At 35.8% G+C, this 22,837-nt stretch overlaps 1 protein-coding gene across 1 annotated transcript in view; it reads right to left on the reverse strand.

The window, feature by feature from the left end:
- Positions 1-22,837, reverse strand: part of ERC2 (ELKS/RAB6-interacting/CAST family member 2) — a 491,439-nt gene that overhangs the window by 429,445 nt on the left and 39,157 nt on the right. Inside the window, exon 3 of the mRNA XM_065687581.1 lies at positions 1,086-1,502. Coding sequence (XP_065543653.1) covers positions 1,086-1,502 — 417 coding nt within the window. The remainder of the gene's footprint in view (positions 1-1,085; positions 1,503-22,837) is intronic.

Raw genomic sequence — 22,837 nt, forward strand, 5'->3', positions numbered from 1 at the left:
TTAAAAGCAGCGATGAGCTAAATACAAGAGAATTTGTTCATAGCAAAGAAAATATTTTGACACTATTCTGTGGATCTAACTAGCTGTTCTTAATCTCTGGCATTCTTATGTTTAGAGTTATACAGAAACAAGTAAAAGTTTTCTGTGTTCTTGTACTAACTATATTCATGTTTTGATCTGTCAGGCAAATTGGTGTTTTTACTAGACTGAAAGTTCCATCACACCACACTGTTGCTGAGTTTCTAAGGAAACAGATCCATTTATCTTGACTTCCTTGCAGGTAACTCGCACATGATCTCCCTGCAATTTTTACCCTCCTTAGCAGAAACAACTAAGGTCTTTCTGAAGAAGATTCACACTGTCTTGTTTGTCTGACACCAGTCACACGATAATGCTGATGGGCTGCTGGAACGTAGAGGGGCAGACAGCCCTGACAACAGGCCAGATTCTTTCAGTTGTGTTAATTCAATCATCCCAGATCCAGTCCCAAAAATACATTCACAATTGATGCAGGCAGCTGGTGCAGGTGATCTTGGGATTAAATTCAGATTTATTCAGATTAAATACCTCTCAAAGTAGAGCACAGCCATCATCCCAGTGTTTTCATGAGGCAACATGATGTGGTATATTTACCTAAGAAGTTGCGGTACCACCAACACATTAGAAATACATTAGAAATACACATAGGCAGAAACCTTTTCATATGGAAAGTAAAACACTTTAAAACACTCAAACACAAGTGGTATAAAAAACACATCGTAGCATACACTCATGACTATTTAGTTTATAGCAGAAGGTGATACTTACCTCTTCAGTAGTTCTGTTCTTCATTCGCCAAACACTGATTTGCCAAAATATAAATACAGAAACTAACGAAGTAACATTGTCACATATAAACCCCAACCGCAATTACTTTTCTTCCATAATTTCTTATACTTGCTTTTATGTCATAGAGTCTTGTGTATTTAGAATTTTACAAAAAAAAAAGAGCAGAAACAGAGAACACTTAGACACTCTAATGTGTATTTCAAAAACTGCAGCAAGTACTTTGATAATATCTTTTAAATAAATTACTTTTTCCTTACCTCTCTAAGATGCATGTTTTCCTTTTCCTTCTGGTCTAAAATAACTTCTAAATGATTAACCTGAGATTCAGCCTCTGCCATCCGTCGAGTTCTCTCATTGTCATCTTCCATTCCTTTAGATGGCAAACCTTTACTTTGCAGCATTTCCAGAAGCTTCTTTATTGACTCATCTCTGGCATTTAGTGTTTGCTTTTGTGTTTCAATCCTAAGCTCCATTTCTTCTAGTGTTTTTCTCAACAGGAACAGCTCTTTAGCTTGTCTATCATGTTCTGCTTGAAGTCTTCGAAAATTCTCCTCTGTGAGCTCAATGGTAAAATGCTCAGCTCCCCGGTTTCCACTTTCCTGCTGGAGAAGATGGTTAAGGTCTCTCTGGGTTCTAAGCTCATCTTGAAGTGCCTGGATTGTCATTTGCAGATGCTGCAATTAAGAAAAGAAAGGGGGGGGGGGGGGGGGAAATCGGTTTAGGATCTCAATGTAGGATTAATCTTTGACTAAACTTGTATGCTGTTGCAAAAATTCATTAGAATCAATGACAAAAGTATATCAAATGACCTCATAAATTAGCAAATGCATGTGAGTATTTGTAATGATATCTTTCAAGTGCTTCTAGAAAAAACAAAACACACATACAAAAAATAATGGCAGCTACCGATAAAATAAATAGCAAATAAAGGCAAACCAACAAACCCAAACACTAGGCTGTGACACATACATATGTCGACATGTATCTACAAAGCTAAAGCACTCAGTATTCTGTATTTTCTAAACTACTTCATAGACTAAAGGTAATTCAGCCCTTCAAGGTGCTCAACAGTACTGTTGTTTATAAAGTCAATCAAAGCACTCACTATAATCAAAGCAGCTTTGGGGAGGAGCTCAGTTGGGGCTGGTTGGTTTTGGCTTTTAGTTTTAGCAACTAAAGCTATGAACATGTTCAGTAAACAGGATTACTGTATCACAAACAAGCAAACAAAAAAAATAAAATAAGCAATACTGACTTTTGAAAAATAAAATGACTGCAAATAGTCGACAAACCTTTGTTCTCCTGGCATCCAAAAACTGAACAGCATGGTGAATGAAAAATGAAGCAAAAATCAACAGAAATAAAGGTCAGAAGCAAGCAAAGGAGATTCAACAGAAAGAACTGAATTCAACAAAACATACCTTCAACAGAAAAAAACTAAAAATATTGAGTTATACACAAAGGCACCAACAACTTCACAATACTAAAACAGATAAACCTAAACTAGACACAGACTTTACTCAATAAATGTGACAAAGAACAACATCAGAAATAATCCCACAGTGAATTAGAATTTCTGTTTTAGCTTGCTGTTCTTTATACTTGATGGTTTTCCAAAACACAATTATCTTGCCCTAAGATGCTTGTACCACACATAAGTACAGGCATCTTACTCTGTTCAGAGGTAATTCTTAAACTCTTTTTTCAACATAAATCAAAATCAAAAGGATTTTACCCATGTTAAGGTTGGAACATAATTACCCTAAATTACTGTAGTTTCTGATGTTCAATTCCAATTATTTTCTTATCTTGACAATTTATTTTTCTTTTTTTCTCTCTCTATTCACTGCCTAAACACCATACTAAATTTATAGAAACATGAATTCCTGGATAGTCACACACTCTGTACCAGAAGACATGTAACTGCAGGAACTAGGGGACTTAAGTGCATGGCACCATACTTTTTCTATTTAATGGATATTGTGCAACTCTACAGTCTAAAAACAAAGAGGGGGGGAGGGAAATAAAAGGGGGGGACCTAAACAACAAAACATCATTTCACTTGATACTACCTTCATGTTTAGCTCAATTACATCTTAAGTTGTCTGCCTGTAACAATAATATAAACTAAATGAAAAATGCAAAACCTTAAGAAAATAACCCTTAGAAATCATGTCTTTTATCAGTTACTTCAAATGGAAAAAATATTGCTAGTGGTGGAATTCTGTACAGTTACACTTTGAATCTGCTCTGACATTAAGTAGCAGTGTTTTAATAAATGTCCAGATCTTATTTCTCTTATTATTTGCATCTTATTAGACACACAGTCAGACTATACAAATGTCAGCTACTCTTCTGCAGCCATGCTTTTATATAATAGTAAACGTTTTCATAATCTCATCTTCTTAATTATTCATATTAACTTAAAATTATATTAATATTAGTAAGAATTATATTAACTTATTTATATTTATTAACATTAAAGGTCCCAATAAACTTAAAACTACTCTAGATGTAGCAATTTTGCAACTTTAAATCTATTAATATGAGTGTTTATGACTGACAGTTTTAGCACAGAAATTCAGTGCATAAATCCAAATCAAATTTTCAAATAATACAGAACCTGTATTAAATTATTATCATGAATTAACAAAGACATCAGAAGATAATGACAAAGTGGGATAGATGCTGCAAAGTAAAGAGAATCAAACCCATTTTCTTTTTAAATGATTTTTTATTATATTAAGTCATAGGAATGTAATTTTTGTAGATGATCTTAACCAGCCCACACAGCAGTTTTGCAGTGATTCCAAACTAAATGACATCTTGCATTAGAGAATACAAATTCACTGCATTCTCTACTCTTTTGTAGCTTTTTAACACTGGAATTGGAGAACAGATGCTTAAAATTACCAAATTAAAAATAATTCAGATTTTACTAAATAAATTGCAAGTTTCATTTATACAAGAAAATATTCATTTTCTTCACTAGCATTAAAGAAGAAATATGGACAAAATCCTTGTTTAATTGTACTAAAAAGGAAAAAGAAAACCAGAAACAACTTTCACTTTTACATTAAATTCTTCAATATATGACTATTGAGATGAAAAAGGAAAGGGAGCAGGTAAAAGTAACATTTCTCCTTTTAGGAAAGAGTAAATCGCCAGGGGGGAATAAATAAATACATAAATAAATAATGACAGACACCTCAAAGAATACATTAGAATGTCTCCATTCTCATCTTAAGGAACATTTCAGCTTATCTGATTGTGTTGCAAGGTACTTTGAAATTACACTCAATTTGTTTCAGTGGCATGGCTGGTAAGGCTGGGTTTGGTTTTTGGTTTGGGGTTGTTTTTTCTTTGGTATTTTAAAAGTCACAATACAAGTTTCTATCTTGAAGCTCAAGGAATACATTTTTTATTCATGTTTTGTTGTTATTATTGGTTGGGGGCAGGGGGTAGTCAGGTGGGACTTAAATCCCAGCTTCTGACAGAAATAGTCTGCCTGAGACTCACAGCTGCCATTTACAAAAATACATTTTCTTTCCCAAAGGCTTCAAAAGAAACTGAGTGTTGCAAATGTGTCAAAAACTTAAAAGATCACAATCAAATGAAACATAAAAATTATATTAAATTTTTCATCCATTCTCATAATTCAAGGAAAGAGCTTCATTTTTTATAATTTAGGACTTGGAAACATTTATCTGACCTATCTGGTGCATCCTTACTTTCTGGTTGATGAAAAACTGGGCATGACCTGACAATGTGTGCTCACAGCCCAGAAAGCAAACCACAGCCTGGAGTACTGTGTCTAGCAACCTATATACATGGTTTTTAAATTCTACCCATAATCACATTTGTCACTAAGCACAACAATAGTTGTGGGTGCTTCTCAGTAACTACATTAAAACTAACAGCCTCAACTGTGGCAGACTTTGATACAAGAGAATCCATTTTTGTACACCTCCAAGACTTAGAACATTCTTAGAACATGACCAACCAGATTTAGACATATTCTGGCACAGATTTTTGCATCTGCAGCTAGCTAAAAAAAAGCAAGAACAAATGTTGTGAGGGTGGAAAGAAATTGTATAATTAATTTCAGTGTGGGAGGAATGTAGGAGTGCTGTGAATATCTGTCATGTTGCTGTCATTACACAGACACAGAACTTGATGGGATTTTTAAAAAAGTGCAAGATCTACCATATTTTTCATAACTTCTATTAAAAACAGACCAGCAACCTAAAATATTCCCATGCCAATTTCTTGGTAATAGATAAATAGTTCTCTCAGAACTTTTTCATTCTTTCACTATAGCCTGACTCCAAGAGGCAATCCATGGAACCGCACAGGAGATTCTTTCTTCTAATTAAACATGTTACAGTCTTGATTGGGAAAGCCAACGTGAACGATTTGAAGACAGTGGTTTTATGCTGTTATCAAGTGATGGATTTTGAAATATACATCCATCTACATGCAATTCACTAGTAGCTCTGTAACACAGTGGTAATCTAACAAGCTAATTCCTGAGGCAGGAATCACTCAAATTTGGACACCAGAGCCGCTGAAGGGTTCCGAGTATGTTCTTTTAATGTTTCTGCTCCAAATAATTTTGTACAGTACTATAACTAAAGGGGACTTGAGTGGTTTTTCCCCACCTAATGCCTCAATCTTCCCTCTCATTCGCCACTGTCTTTTTTTTCCCCTATCTCTCACAGCTCCATTTTTAGCTCCTGTTTCTTTACCACTCCAAATACCACAACAAAAAATGTTTTAGCTTTGACTTCCGGAAGTCTCTTGCCTGGCTTTACAAAAAAATGACAAAAGTCTCTGTCCTCTCGATGCCAGAGCTTCCATATAATGTGGGGGTCAAGTTACCTAACAAAGTGAAAGCCAACTGACAGAAAAACCCTGCAAGTTTAGAAGGAATAATCAGAGTTCAAGAAAGAGAGCAGGTTCAGAAAACAGACATCCACACGCTGTTGTGTGGGATATGAGAAGAGACCGAACTGCCTTACCTTACACCAGGCAGCTGGCAGTTTAGGAATGCAAAGGAGCACATCGGAATAGATTCACAAAAAAGACTTCCAGAAGAGCTGGAAATCAAACCAAGCTGAAGATACCAACATACTCATTCTTTTTTAACTTTTATTAATGCACATAAAAAAAATCACAAAGGATTTGGACACTTGTTTATTATCTGTTATAACCTTTGAAAAGACATGGTCTAACAGTGTCTCTGAATTTATTCTTCTAACAACAGCTGATTGTTTAAGCAGTCTCTGCAGCTAACTTCTCAATGGTATGGGATATCCTAATAAGCAGCCGTTCACGATCACATTATCTCTAAGGTGCATGCTGTGAAAGGAATACGAAGTATTAAAATACCCAGTGTCTTGGGACATAAATATAGACTTTCAGGGATGGATATACAGTTGACATGATCTACTCTTTGACAATGGCAAACACATGATGATACAGAAGACTGTGGAAAGAATCCTACCGTGTAGCTGTACAATGTAAAAAGCTACAACTACATCCAAACACATGTGAACAAGGATAACACCAAATTATACTGTCAAATATACTCTAATTTTCTAAAACTAAGCTGCATCATTTATTCTACAATCTGCCACTGCTCCTTTTTCATTCTTCACTATGTGAAGCTCTATCACTGAAAGATAACAAACTACTTAAAGCTTTCTTATGAACTGCATCTAAACCAATTTGTGTTTGTTAACTTTGGTTATACTACTGAAACAAGTAGGAGAATTGTTAAGGATAAACATGCAAATATTTATTTTTTTCTTTTAGAGAAAATCAAAAAGTGGAGATATTCCTTCAGTGGCATAAATGAAGAAATGGATTCTCCCATGCATTTGCTCATCTGTCGAATGTAATTTAAAATTCTGGCATCCCAACACCACCACTGAGGATCAGCTGACAAGAATTCTGCTTGAATAACACAGGACTGACAGAAAGAGGTGAAAAAAGGCAGATGTAATTTGTGAGGAATCACAGGAGATTCAGACCACACACGCGATGCGTTTTCAGCATTAAAAATGCAAAAGATGGAGGTGCAAAAGATGTGAGAATTCTCCACAACACCATTTGCTGGTAGAAACATGTATTTGAAAAGGGAGAATTCTCGTTTCCTGGCCTTCCTGACTTTTAATTTATTTATGCTTTTAAATTTGGTGCCTGGTCAAATTCTATAAAGCTTCACTTAACACCATGCTTTGCAAGTTAAATAAGAAATCTTGTCATGTACATTTAAATCTGCATTTCTTAACACAGACATGTGGTGGGTTGACCCTGGATGGAAGCCAGGTACCCACTAAACCACTCTATCACTCCCACACTCTATCTACCACATGGTCCTTGACATGGGTCAAGATAAAGGCAGTTTAACAACGCAAAAACCAAGGCTGCACATGGAAACAAAGGAAAAACTAAAGATTTATTCTCTACTTCCCATCAGCAGGCAAGGTCCAGACACTGCCCTGAAGTACAGCTTCAGTACATGCAGCAGTTGTTCTGCAAGACAAATGGAATAACAAATACCCCCAGCTCCAAAACACTAATGGTCAACCTCAGGTTTCTCCTGATGTTTTCTGCCAAATGCTTCAAGTGAGACCATGTTCCCCAGCTGCAGTGTAGAGTACATTTTGCACTGCTGGTCCAAGAGCTACTGCACAAGCCATTTCCCATTTGATATGCTCAAAGGCTTGTTGCTGCTCAAGGCCCCACTCATAATAGCTCTTCTCTCAGCTTAATTGATAGAGAGGACTTGCACGCTGACTATAACCAGAAATACGCATTCTCCAGAATCCCACAAGACCTAGGAAATCTTGTGTTTCCTTCTTCTTAGCTGGTTGAAACATCGTTGCTATCATGCTGACCACATCCATAGGCACATAATCTGAACTACCAGACCTCAGTCAGCTTCTCTCTGTCATCTTGCACAAATATTTTGGTGCACAACAACTAAAATTGGAAAGACAGCAGTGCCTAAGAACTTTAAAGGAAAATGTTGAGTAACTTCAAAAAAATATTTAAGCAGAATTATACAAGTCTTTGAAAATAACTTTTTGCAATATATAAGCTGTACATTAAACATGTAACGAGATAATACTATATAACTATTCCACCACAAAAATCTTGAAGAAAGATGTTTAGAGCATGAATGCCAATCCAGAATATTGCTGTTCACATATAGTTGAGCACATTAATGGGAAATGCCAGATACAGCTCTATGACAGAATTCCTATTTTAAGCTTCTGAAATGCTAACAGCCAAACAAGTGAGACCAAGTGAGCAAACATTCTCACAGAATTCCCAAGGATATTGATACTTAGAGTATTTCTGGCTATCTATTTAATAAGCAAAAGCAAAAAAAGAGAGCACTGTGAGTAAACAAGGTCACATTTCAAACACTGAAAAAAAACTGTGGTAGTCCATCTTCAGTCCCTCCCTTTTTCTGTTTGATGTCTTGCTATAAAGTTTACGGGCCTCTGGTAGAAAGCTCACTATTACCTAGAAAAAATAAAAAATAAATAAATAAAAGAATCCTTTTCCTAGTAAATACAGTGCACTCTGGGATCCCTTTTCCTGATTTGCAGTCTACTGCCAAAGAAACACCCTACTTCTTTCATTTAAAAAAATATAAAATCTGAGGACAGGAATTTCTGCGGACATTGTACAAGTTGTGCTGCAGCTATCAGAGAAAACTGCACATAAACGAAAACTGTATCAGTACCCAAATAGTGTTTCCAATAATAAGGTCATAAAGGACAGAGATGGTTGCCATCGCCAGTAAGTGGGAATGGAGAAAACACTCAATGATGGTAATTACATTAGAAATATTTTTAAAATTTTTCCATAATACATAGCAAGTATTTGTTTCTCAGGTGACCTTAATATGTCACATACTGGAGAAGTTAACGTTTTGCCTATTGTAACAAGAGGGAAACATAACAGCCTGATACAGCTTGTCAGTTCCTCAAAAAGAGATTCTAGTGATCTTTACACTATATTGAAAGACAAAATAAGCAGGAGAAGACTAAACAAAACCTCAGCACTGCACTGCAAACATGCATGTTTAATTTACACGTCCAATAGGTGCTTGAAGTTCCTATACAGGAAAACATTGACATAAGACAAACACACAGCACCACTGAAAGCTGTGGGAATGGGGCGCCTTTTTGTACGACCTTCTTAATCTCCGACACCTTTTGATTTTGAAACTTTCTAACTATATTCTTTTAATGCAGCCACGGCTTTTAGTAAGCCAGAAATAAAAAACTGATAAATCAAGTTGCAATTTCAACCTCTGCCTGCTATATTTTAATCAGGCAAAACACATAAAAGAGCACACTTCAGCTTCCAACAACTTTTTTTCTCTACTAGGAATAGCACTGCGAGCTGATTAACCACAATACATAATCATTTCCATTGAAACAATTTGAAAAGGAGCTTTAGAACTGTGTGTTCTGCTACTGTTAAAGAAAAAAAAAATAAATCAATACAGACATTTCAGTAGCTCCAATCAAAACAGTGTTTAGATGGATCCAACAGAGAAAAACGATGCATCACAAAGCAAGACAACCATCTGGAAAGACATTTCATCCTGAGTTACCAAAGAAATGCAGATAAGCGGGGAAGAAAAATCACTAAGGTGACAACATTTGGGGCTCAGAAGTCCTATGCAATTTGCAAAAATGTGTTTTCATAAGTAGGGAGACACTGGGTTCACAATGAGCTTTGTTAAATTTATATTTATTCTTGTCAGATTTAATAGCAGCATGTTCTTGTTTATGACCTAAAAGAATCCAGTACATCCAGTAACCAAAAAATCTGCTGTTTTTACGTTTTCCCACAAGATGGCACTAAATCCATATCCTGAAGAAAATCATTACCAAGCACTAAAATATAAAAGCCATGATCACATACCTAAAATAAAAAAGTAGCTTTATATAAGAATTGTAACTAATTGTCAAACTAACTTTATATAAAGTTGTAAGTATAGAAAAAATTAACAGCCTAAGCTAGGTCTTTCCTTAGAAGAAAAACTGAAATGTCAATCCAGAGTCTGAAACTAGACTGCCTTGCAAAGGCTAATAATTAGAAAGCAAATATAAGACAACTGAACTTAATATCCAGTAGTAAAGCACCCTCTAATTTGGAACACCCCAAACACATAGACAAGTATCCCCTCCAGAATTACTTAAACGAAGACCAGGGGATCCGTAAACAAAATATCGTCCAAATTTAAATCAAAGCATTACTAGTCTGGAACCTTGCATAATTAGTAAGTTTAAACCCTTAACTAACAGGCTGACTTACCTTCACTAACCAAAAATAGCTGCTTTTTTGCTTTTTTTCTTTTTCTTTTTTTTTCTCCACAAAACTATGTGGAAGGCTGGAGATGGAGTGGTGGTGTGTGCTATGTGTAGGGATTTTTTCTCCTGATCAGAGTTTTGCAAAACTTACTAATCCCTGACTCACATGTAGCACTTAATAACAAATCAAGTTACCTTGGCTCTTTGTTCCTATTTCTGATACAGAAGCACAATATTTCTAAGCTAGAAATTATTTCATGCTCCTAGTTACCCCAACACTGGTCAGCCAATGACAAACATTATCATGCTGTTCACACTGCAAATACTAACAGCCAGATGCAACATTTTGTACTTGCATGTTTAAATATGGGACACAGCCTTCACTCCTAAGAAGCTATTATTAATACAGGACAGCTACATACATCACAGAATGGTTCTATCTGTATTTTTTCCTAATCACTATTCAACACTCAGTACTGCACAAAACAATTGACTTTTAATTAAATAGTTAAGTATTTCGGATTTTAATATTTAGGTACTACATTCTTTAAACATTACTATAAAATCAGTTGTATTTCTGCAGGAAAAAATATACCAAACTAATGGTATGACTTTGGAACTAATCCACAAACAGCAAGAAATTTCTCAGCTAAGACTATAGATCCACTATTAAACCACTACAGGGGAGCAACTGAATGTAGTAAATATTCCATTTTTAACTACTCAAAAGTTCTTTACAGACGTGATTCCTCCCTGCCCCCCATATGTTGGCAGATTCTTTTTCCCCCAAGTACATAGCATAATCTTAATTACTACAGTGCTGAAACAGTAGACTATCCATATGCTCGTCTACTATTTAGTAGTGGTTCAAACTCATGAAGTGCCCAAAAGCCTCCAGGGAGCCGCATGTTGCCAACTCAAATTAAATAAGCAGGTACTAAGGGTCATTTGGGGCCAACTGCTTCCCACAGTGCTGTATTTTAAATTGTTAGCATTGCTGTGTTTTCTGCCAACAATCCAATAGTCTCCTGTATCACACTTTTTCCTTATCTCTCAAACCCCTTTTCAATAAGCATGCTGTAGGACTATTCCATTTATACAGCTATTAAAAAAAAAAAAGAAGAAGAAAAAAAAAAGGAATTATGGAAGCTCTCCAACCACTTTTTAACTGGACACAAAACAAAGATTAAGGCAAGAAAAGGTAAAGTGATTTCAGGATCTGGTCTGTGCTCCAAGCCTTACATACACAGAAAGCAATGCAAAGCTCCGCAAGCACACCACTACTACTGATTTAATTTCAACCACCCTATGCTGAGGATAAGAACAGCAAAACATTTGTGGGGTGAGTAAGGCATTTTTAAAACACCTTGGAGTACAAAAGGCTTATTTAGTTGTAACTGCTAGGGTTTTTTCCCCTAATCACATGCTTGCACATCTGTTAGCTATATAATACAAACTCATTGCAGTTTAAGTACAGATTTGTGATCAGAATGAATATCCCCTCCAACACATCCTCCCTTAATCCCCAGTTTTTGCACTGTATGACCAGAGAGGATTTGTTCTATGCTGTTTAGAAGGAGGCGAGAGTATCGAATCAATACTCTTGTCATCCAACACACTCCACGCATCCTGCTCAGCAAATGTCAGCTTCTGTCAATAATTTAGTAAAATGCATGGGCTCTTTCAACTCTTTAAGAAATTATGCAGCCTTATATCTCTCTACTACTTAATTCATCCTCAGATACCTCTTTATAACAGGATTATTTTATCTTTCTCTTGAGCATTACAAAAAGCATGGAGCAAATTAACTATTTGAACTGACTTTACAGATTTCAATTTTGCTTGATTCCTCCTTCCTCTTCCATAGTCCACATTTTCTCTATATTTTCCCATACATTTGCAACAAATTCTCATTCTTCTATCTAGTTTACTTTACCCAACACATATTTTCCAGTTGCAACTTTCATTTAACCCTAACATTTCCCAGATAACATGATTTCAGTAAAACTCATGCAGTAGCAAAATCTTGAACACCTGTGTTATCATGGGTGGGGCCTTTTACTTCCCCAAGTGTATACACAGACAACATGACTACTAAAAATAAATAGAAAATAAAACAACGAGCAAAATAAGCTATTTTCCAATCTGACAGAACAATTTAGAAAGCCCTTTTAGCCATAACTGAAGGAATTTAAATGTACAATAAGTGTCATCTATGGCAGGCAAAACATACTGCATAACATCTTCAGTATGCCTAAAAGGTCTTCCATGAACAAAGCAACATGCTATTCAGCATTTAAAGAAATATCACTAAATCCACTTCACAAAAGCCCAAAGTAATGGGATGCATTGTCATTGCTTTGCAGTGAGCCACCATACACATACAACAACAGCCCTGTCTGGGGAATTAAAATGATGCCCTTTGCCAAGTATAACTTCTGGAGAAAGAGAAACTCCACTGAGATGATTAGGCTGAAAGCAAAACATCAAGTAACAATTATAAAGATCAGAGAAACTCAATCTTCTTTGCTGTGCTACACATGCTTTTAACTGCACTTCTCAGATAAAAATAACTATATAAAAGTTAACTGAGCTTTATAACTGAATGCAGCTGATCTATCAGCTTTCATTAGAAAAACATTTGATTTAAACAGCTTCATGGTCCTTTATTATGCTTGTTTTGTGGTGTTGCAAAGGTTTGCAAGTTTTAATGTTTCTGCTATAGATGTGCTCACAGACTGCACTGGCAATCATTATTTAGTGAGACAGGTGTGCTCATACAAAATGTTTCTCAAGGAAAACAGTAATATCTTTCTTCTTTTGAAGGATTACAGTGCTTTCTTTCACACTGATTACAATTTCTATCCTGTCTTTCATAAATGACAAACTAGCAAACTCATAGTTCACGCATTGCTGCAGTTAATCTCTCAGAAGTCAAACTACCCAGGTTCAGTACTATGCTTCATTCATGTTCTTTGATCGTTTAATTATTGTAAGATAAATTACTGTGATATCAGACATCATTCAGACCCCACATTAGAATTCTAAGGTGATCTGAGATAAAAACTTACTTCTTTAAGCACAAATTCCTTACGCAATAATCTGGTAAATTGAAGACACTACTGAAAAACATAACAGAAAATAATCAAAGGTAAATTGATTTCTATATAAACTTTATGGGATATACATTTCTATCTGAAAGCTAAGGGAAATGAAGCTTCATTCCATCCCTGCTCTGGCTGCTGTTTACTGATCCTGAAGTGCAAAGCAGTTCGAAATCAGCTGAAATCACAAATGACCCTTCCTACCCTCCATCCCATAGCTTGTATGGCAAAACAACTTAAAAATAAACCAAAGAGCCCTAACACTGAAGGAAGAGTATGACAAGCAATATGATGCCTTAGTCTTTTTCACAAACTCCAAACTGGTCCTCTTAGCCCAGCTATCACTCAGCAGTCCTTACTGTTCTTGCATCAAATAAAATAAAAAAAACTGATTGCAAGCCCTTCATTTGAAATTCCTTCTCTAACAAACAAGAGAATCACCACTCTACAAGGAGATATTTTGACACTAAATTCTTAGTAACTAAAATATCATATTTTCCTATTCTTGAACAGTTTCATATGCACTGATTGTACAGAAAAATTAGTATTTCTAACAACTGTGCTATTGCTGGAAGTAATAAAATGTTGAATTGTAGTTCTCTAGGGCATTCTAACCACACTAAGAATTGGAAAAGGTCCTGCTCTGATACATTCTGATGCTGTACAGAAGAGATCACTAGCAAGCAGCAAAGCATGAATCACAGAGGAACTGTTCTCCACTATGCCCAATGCTATGGCTCCTGTAATTTCCAATAAGCCTTCTCGTACAATCTATAAAGAAGTAAATGCATTTATGTCACCTGCTAGTACGTGCACTGTAAAATCTGAGCCAGACTTCTCTGCATTAAACTATTATGCTACTCAGGGGATCAGAAAGCCCCATCCAAAGGAAATTCTTCTAGCAAACACAGTCTACCGTGAGAACTTGTACCAGTCACTATAAATTAAAAACAACATGAAAGTCTGCATCTTAAGCCATTTAATGTATTGCAATTAATACTTCTGAAGAAAACTGAAAGATAGAAAAAAGCTGGTTTAATTCTGCAGGTATTAAGTCTCTTTACAGTCAAAATTCTATTAGCCCAAGAAGGAAAACTTGCATACCTACATTTAAAATGAGACAACAGAAGTCTGTTAACATTATCATTCCAATCATCTGACACGTTTTGTTAGAGATGCACAGAGAAACCAACATTAAACATAACACACTTGTTTGTGCTTCCACATAGACATTCTTAATTGCAGCCTGTAGATAAGTTGCTGCTGAAACCAACAAATGGATTGATGATGACAGGCTAATTTACTTATTCCCTATTTACAGGGGGAAGATAAAGTTGCTCCTAATGACAGGAAGCCATCCCATGCACATTAGAAATTGTTTCGAAACAAGGAAAAATTAATTATGACCTTTTCTCCAGGAATGATCATAGAATGTTTAGTGTTAGAAATGACCTTAAGTTCATTTAGTTCCAACCCCCCTGCCATGGGCAGGGACACCTCACACTAGACCAGGCTGATCAAGGCCCTGTCCAACTTGGCCCTAAACAGCGTCAGGGATGGAGCACTTAACACATCTTTGGGCAACCTGTTCCAGTGCCTCACCACCCTAACAGGAAAGAACTTCTTCCTTAAATCTTACCTAAACTTCCCCTGCTTAAGTTTGAACCCGCTACCTCTTGACCTATCACTACAGGCCCTAAAGAAGCGTCCCTCCCCAGGATCCTTACAGGCCCCCTTCAGATACTGGAAGGATGCTATGAGGTCTCCACGCAGCCTTCTCTTCTCCAGGCTGAACAGCCCCAACTTTCTCAGCCTATCTTCATACGGGAGGTGCTCCAGTCCCCTGATCATCCTTGTGGCCTCCATTGGACTTGCTCCAAAAGCTCCATGTCCTTCTTATGTTGAGGACATCAGAACTGTATACAATACTCCAAGTGAGGTCCCATGAGATCGGAGTAGAGGGGCAGGATCACCTCCCTTGACCTGCTGGTCATGCTTCTTTCAATGCAACCCAGACCACAGTTGGTTTCCAGGCTGCAAGCACACACTGCCGGTTCATGTTCATTTTCTCATTGACCAACACCGGCAAGTCCTTCTCCACAGCGCTGCTCTGAATCACTTCTCTGTCCAACCTGTAGCTGTGCCTGTGATTGCCCTGACCCAAATGACACTTAGTGATATGGAACTGTGAGCCAATGAGGTAGAAGTGCAAAAATCAGAATGGCCAGACAGTGTGTTGGAAGACATACAGGAGAAAAGTACTAGGCATTAAAAAGTATGATCACAGAGTTCAGGAAAGAAAGATTAGAAGTCCTAGATGTGAGAATAAAATGGAACTTCAAAGGCAGCACACTACTTTTTATCTCTAACAGGAACACCTGCCAGAATGGCGGTAGAGAAAACTGCACTGCAGGCTTTATTTTTTCATACAATCAATTGCTGTATCTGATACAGAGATGTTAAATGATCACAGAAGAGAACAGAGGTGGTCAATGGAACACTGTCCTTTTGTTGAGTCTTAAACCATTATCTCAGACAAACCAGGAGATAATTCTACACAATGCTTTCCCTTCCGTTCCTGCTTCAATTCCTCTGTTAGCATTTATTTACCTTCTTAAAAAAAAAAAAAAAAACTAAAATGGCAAGATTACTGCTTTACATCTGTAATTTTACCCACAAATATGACATCCTGACCTCACTGATGTCTACAGCAGTGAACCAGAGCTGCAGCTCAAAGGCTTATTTCAGACCTTTTTTATTTCTAACTTTACTCACAATTCAACGGAATAATGAACCAGTTGCTATCACTTAAAAAAAAAACAAACAAAAAAAATCCCACACATCCAATCTATTCAATTAATGTCAAATGAAGTCTATGGGTTGGGTTTTTTTTCCTCTTTAAACTAGCTTCTTCCTGAAATACCTTAAGCAGCTACCTAACCACAATCCTTTTGCCTCAGACTCTCTCTTTAATGCTCCCAGGGAACACAAGTTCAGTCTTAGAAATTGATATTTGTCTATTAGGAGAAAAAAGTCTAGGCCTCTTGTACTGTGAAACTTTGAGAACATGAAAAAAGCCTTTATAGAAAAGTATAACTTAAAATAGCACTCTGCCATCTCTACTGCCAAAAACCTCAGTAAAACACATTTTTAGAAAGGGTTTTTGTTGTTGTCTTTTTTTTTTTCCTTTGATAAACAGAACCTACAGAAATCCTGAATAAGTGCTATCCATATTCAATACAAATCAAACACCAGGCTATGATGATGACAATAACCATTCCATTTTCCTCTGTGTTCCAAATTGTTCATCACAATGAACACTTAACTGACAAAGCAAATTCTAGGAAACATCTCAAGCACTTTTTCTAGTATTGATTACTTTAAAAGATAAAGGCTGTCTACTCAAAAAAAAGAAAAACCCCACACTTCATCACTGAATGCACATTTATATATAAAAATCCTGTTTGCTGCTCTAAAATGGAAACAGGTATTTGGTTTAGCCTCATTCCTTTCCATCCCTCAGTTCACTCAAATCCTAGAAGATGTAACAGGTTTCTTGTACTCGCATGGGAGAAACCGAAAATTGTTTCTGAGAAAATGATAAAAGTAGTCCACTCATAACCCACTGGTCAAAAAAGCCCTGTGGAAAGGACAGCAGCAGATGCTATATCATCACTGTATGGCTCCACTGGTTCTTTTCAGTTGCAAAAAGAAGGAAAAATAACCCTCTTAAGGAAAAACTTTTTGTACATTTCACACCCACATCGAGTTCACAATGCTTTGCTGTCTATGAGCTTAAAGGTCTTCAATTCTTTAGACCTTTTTTCCTCTTTACAGCAAGTAAATTGCCAAATAATCTATTCATATTTCCAGGCAACTCTTCTTCTGTGATTTCGCTTTATTCTGTTTAGCAGAAGTAGTATTTGAGAGGGGGAGAAGAAAAAAATAAAATAATTTGCAAAGTCCTAAACTCTGGTTGGTCAATAAGATTCTTCTTGCTCTAAGACCTTTACTTCTTTTTCCTCCAGTGCCACAGGATGTTTAATCATGCTGGACCATAGAAGATAAATACCAGGAATCATGGAATGCAAAACATCCTGTCCTCCTTGGAGAGTAATACCAACTGTTTACCTGCCAAGTGGAAAATCTCCAGCCTGCTGAATCATTTATTTTTAACCATCACTAAACAGAATCAAGGAGAAAATGGTTCCAGACATTTCAGAAAACAAAGAAAAATGACTTTTGTAGCCAAATAGATTTTAAATAAATACTTATTCTGGAGAATCCTTTATCACCTTTTTTCCTCACAGTATCTAGATAGAAAAAGCAATAATGTCTATAAAACATAATTATAATAATATACATATAATATATATAAATTATAAAACATAATAAAAATAGAAAAGGCAATAATGTCTATAAAACACTTCGGCAGTCTGACAAAATGTCTCAGGAGCCTGTGTTAGAGCCCTATTCAGCTAAATTTGTTTAGTCTAACCAAGAGTTTAAGAATAAACCCTAATAATAAAAAGCAATTGTACTCAGAATTACTGTGCAACTTCACTTATGTATTCTTCTATACTAAATCCATTTCTAAAGGTCTGAAATTAAACCGTGCTGAAAATTATCCCAATGACAGGTCTGCAAACTACAAACATACCTTCAAAAGTGTGCTTGTAGTTTTTATTGTGTTAAAATTCAACTGTACGAGACAAAATACCAAAAGGCTATGATGTACAGATACAATTTTTTCTAGTCCTGAAGCCTGATTCATTGCAAGCATCTGATAAAACTATTCAATAGACCAATGCACTGCAGCTAGTTATGAATATTATCCACATATAGCCCAATTTCACCAGTCAGTATTCAAATTTTATTTCAGCAGGAATGATGTGAATATTTTAAATAGTTTAAGCTATTCACAGAGTATTCAGAACATTTATGGTTTTGCTGGCTCTTACCCCTCATTGGGAAGCAGAAAGAAATAATAACAAAAAGTAAAATTTACATGACGTAAGAAACATCAAAATGTGCTTATACAAAACTTACCAAAAAAGGAAGCCATTTTGGTCATTTGATTTTAAACTTAACAACCCTTTAACAGTCTTCCTTCCTCTGAACAGGATATGACTTCCTTAATTCAAACTTACATGTTAAATTTGAATCACTTCTGGTACTTTACATCTGGTGCCTTGGATTTTAAGTGCTTTCTGAGATAAGTGCTACCCACTTAAAAGAAGCTTTGTCTATACAGGTCAGAGTAATCCTGACCAGATGGCACACCTCAACATTTTTATTTTCCTTAATAAAATGTAACCTTTATTAAAGACTAATGTATTGTCTCCTAAAATATCCTGTAACTGATCCACTTAACAGTTCTAATTTTAGGTATGTATTTGATAGTGGCAACTCTTGTTTAGACAGTGAAATTTTTTGTGTGTAAACAGTTTTTCTGAAGTGTGAACTCAACCTGCCTGTGAACAACAGGATCTGCTCTAAGTTTGCTGACAATTCATTTAATTTCACTGCAAGCATGGGTCTAGACAGAGATGTTCTGGCACTTTTTCCTCCTCATTTAGAGACAGAATCCCTAGTTGAGAGAACCAAGATGAAAGAATGTCTGGGACACAGACTGATGCATATGCCCAGACAATGTTCATCGATGGCCTTATGTTATTTATGACTATGATCACTCTGTTTTTATTAAAATCAGTGAGAGGTTTGGAACAGTCCACACAGGTAATTCATCTTTTAAACTTAGAGAGGGATGGGGAACTCCAGATTAAATGTAGTTAGAATACAACCTAAGTACTTTATTTTTCTGCATTTTCTTAGAAAAGATTGTGATTGAAAAAATATCTTACATATAAAAAATAAATTAAAAAAAATAAAACCTTCAAACCATCTTTTGAACAGGGCAAGAAACAGTGGGGCTCCTAAGTCAGACACCATAGGATATTTCTGTACTGGATCCAACAACCACCCTATATTGGATGCTTAGGGAAGAGTATAAGAAGCATAAGCAGAGTGGGAAGCAGTTTCCAGTAGCCTTCAGATCAAATAGTTCTAGGTCCATACTGGGGATCTGTGTATTAACAGTCCCTGAAAAACTTAAATAAATTTATGCCATGGCTTCTTGAATTTCTGGAAGGCAAAGTCATGCAGCACTGAGATAGCAACTTCACTCCCAATTTTTTGCTTAAATGTCTTTTTTCCTCATTCTGACCATGCTACTTCCATCTGTTATTTCCAAATTCTCACTTATTGAAAAATATATTTTCTGAGGGTTTTTTTTCATGCTGTGCAAACTTTCACAGACTTTTATCACACCCCACTTCTGTCATCTTTTCCAACCTTGGTAGACCTTCTATATTTTTCTTTACCCTTCCTCTCTTTCTCAGTAGTACCTTCCCTAGTCCTACCCTTTTTGAGATTAAGTGGATCTGAACTTGCACGGAATTCAGGATATAAATGAACCACAAAATATAAACTGTCACTGTAACATTCTCCAGTTTACATGTCATTCCTACTTCCCTTTTTATTTCTAATTTTTGCTAGGCTTTTTTGAATGTATCAAGCATGCAAGCTGACATTTCAGAAGAAAATCTATTATAACTCAAAAACCGCTCTTCTGTGTTCTAATAGCTCAGTGAGCATCACTGTCTATGTAAACTTAAGACTGCTTTTCCTTCAGGTGCACTACTTCTTCAATTAACAGTACTGATTTTCATTTACAGTTTTATCATACGTTCATTCAGTACACTCCTGCAACTCTTTCTAGTCAGTATTCACCGTTATCCTGATTAAGAATATCAGCAAAAGATGCCACTATACCCTTTGGCCCCTTTTTCATGTAATTACTCTGCTGAACAGAGGAGATTCCCTTTGGGACTCCATAAGCAATTTCCCTGATTTGTTTCAACCTGTTATTATTCCATGAGTTATTCTACAAGTGGGTAACGCACGTGAAGGAATTTTAATTTCACATCATATTAGTTATTTTAAGAACCTTTGACAGGTAAGTTGAAAAAAGCTTTTCAAAATCCTGTATGACTATATCAACTATGTAATCAATCAGCAACTCCTTGGCATTCACAAACACAAGAGTAATTGAGTAATAAACAAATAAGGATGAACAAATTAGTTCCTATCAGGTTTGGATTCTAATGACTGGGGGAATATTCACACATTCAATTTGATAGAAAAATAATTATGAAGCTAATTGGAGTTTTCCATATTTTGTGACTGTCTGTCATGGAACATTGCTTATAACACGAAAAATAATGATGAAAAACATTTTTAAATCTCTCTAAGCCACTGTTTTCTAAACTTATTATACTAGTGAACCATGAAGAGAAGACCAGGAATTTACAATATGTTGACTGGCCATAAGGGATAATTCTTTCCCACGTCTCCAGCTAAAATGAAACAGGGTTTTTTTGTACAGTAAAGACAGAAAAGATGGACTCCCTTTTGCTCACTCTTCGTCCAGATTACCTCTGATCTGGAGGTACTGCAGAACTCTGATCTCACTGCTTTTAACAGAAAAATCAAAATTTTACAGAAAGAAGTAGTAGTGATAACACCACAAAGAATATGTGTTGCTCATAGGTGGAAAGTATTAAGTTCTGCTATTTTGAATCCTAACCTCAAAAGAGCCGGTGACATGGTTTCTGTTGCTTCTGCAGTACTACATAAAGTAGCTACCAAGCACCATCAGCAGATAACAGATGAGTCCCCAGATGAGTCCCCTCTCATAGTTCTGATTAAATGCACAGTCCTGCCAATCTGAATTCATTCACAAATGTAACACACCCAAAAAATAAACACAAGGTTCATAAAATCTCTAACAAAGAAAGGATTGCACACACCTACTGAAAACTTCCATTTCCTTTTCCTGCTTTGAATCCTCTTCACTGTATTATGCTACTCCTTATTTCTTACTACAAGTTGTGGAAATTTGATTACATTTTCTAGAATAATCTTACACCATCAAATAATCTAGCTACTGAATTTAACCTATCTAGTCAGGAAATTCTTAAGAGTTATAATGGTATTAATGTTACTATCCCATATGAACAGGTACTTTGTAGCATATTTCAAAGACTTTCATTTTCGGAATAAAGTTCTCTTGGCTATCAAGCTAAACACTGAATGAACTTTAAGATCACTCTGCAAATTGGGATATTCATGAGAGATTACAACATGACATTAAATAAGTGAAGCTCTTTGAATATTATTTCAATAAAAAATATAGAAATTTAATCTCTTGCATACATGAAACTGGAAGGCACCTATTTGACAAGCTATTCTACTCATATATGAGAAGTCATGTGGGTGTTTAATAAATTGCTGTGACACAAAGCATAAAATTAAAACAAAGAAATAGGATTATTATGGTGGCACCACTTCATGTTTCTAATATGCTATTTCAATCCATACGTAATTTGTAAAACACAGAAAGCCATACTCTATAGAATTACTCAAGTCTAAATTCTCTTTTCTATGGAGCTTTCCAGGATTTGTAGTGTTAATGCAAATCAGTATTTCTATAGCAACTAGAAAATTAGCTAAAAATAAGTTATCAAAAACATCCTTTTCAACAGAATGTTTGTAATAGCTTATAAAACAGTGGCAGAAACAGTAATCAGACCTAGGTGTCTATGACTGCCTAGTCCAGGTAGCATAACCGAGCATAGCTCAGCTTCAATCTAGAACATTCAAATGCTATGAATATACAACACGATCCTATTGCTGATATCCAAGGGTATTTTTATATACTGGTATCCAAATATCCATGGAAATGGAAAGGTGGGGGGGAGGGTGGGTGTGCTTGTGTGATCAGCCACCACTTCTTTTTTAAATAAATAAATATAATCACTTCCTGTTTGAAGAATCTGGATGTTGGAGCTTGTTTTCTTTCCATTTTCCCTGAGGACATCCAAAACAATATGTAGCCCTCAATTTCCTACTTAAGAGAAACTCCAAATGACTTAGATTTTGAGTTGGAATTATAAGTTTTGACTCAGCGAAACTGAAAATGCAGGTTTGTTTTCTAGTGATGTATATTGGCTTGTCTGAATATGGTTAGATAGGATGTACTTTCATGTTTTTAGAAGTATGTACTTGCCTCAGCACTTGAAAAGCAAGTAAGTTATTCTGCCAAGTTTTTTGAGTATAGAAATTTAATTTTTAAAAGATTTAAAGTTTAATGCTGAAACTGTCATTAAAAAGCAAGAGATGAGAATAAGTTTCCTGTCTTTGGATACACTTTTTAAAAATCAGAAACTATGTGAAATATATTATTTCTGGCTAAATGTGAAAGTTCTGGGTGGTCTGCCTTGTTAATTCAAAGCTTCTTCTAGCAGATAACTGATTAATTAAACAGGATTTATTTATAATTATAATGCACACACAATGAAATGGGGACATTTTTAGGTAAAAAGATGATACTGGAGCCTAACTCTTCTCCTACTCCTTATTCTGCAAATCTGGAGTAGCTTCATTGAAACACATAAGACAACATACAAAAACAAGAGAGAAGGGGATCAGATCCTTACA

This window comes from Lathamus discolor, chromosome 7 (genome assembly GCF_037157495.1).
Source record: "Lathamus discolor isolate bLatDis1 chromosome 7, bLatDis1.hap1, whole genome shotgun sequence".
In the NCBI taxonomy this organism is placed as follows: domain Eukaryota; kingdom Metazoa; phylum Chordata; class Aves; order Psittaciformes; family Psittacidae; genus Lathamus; species Lathamus discolor.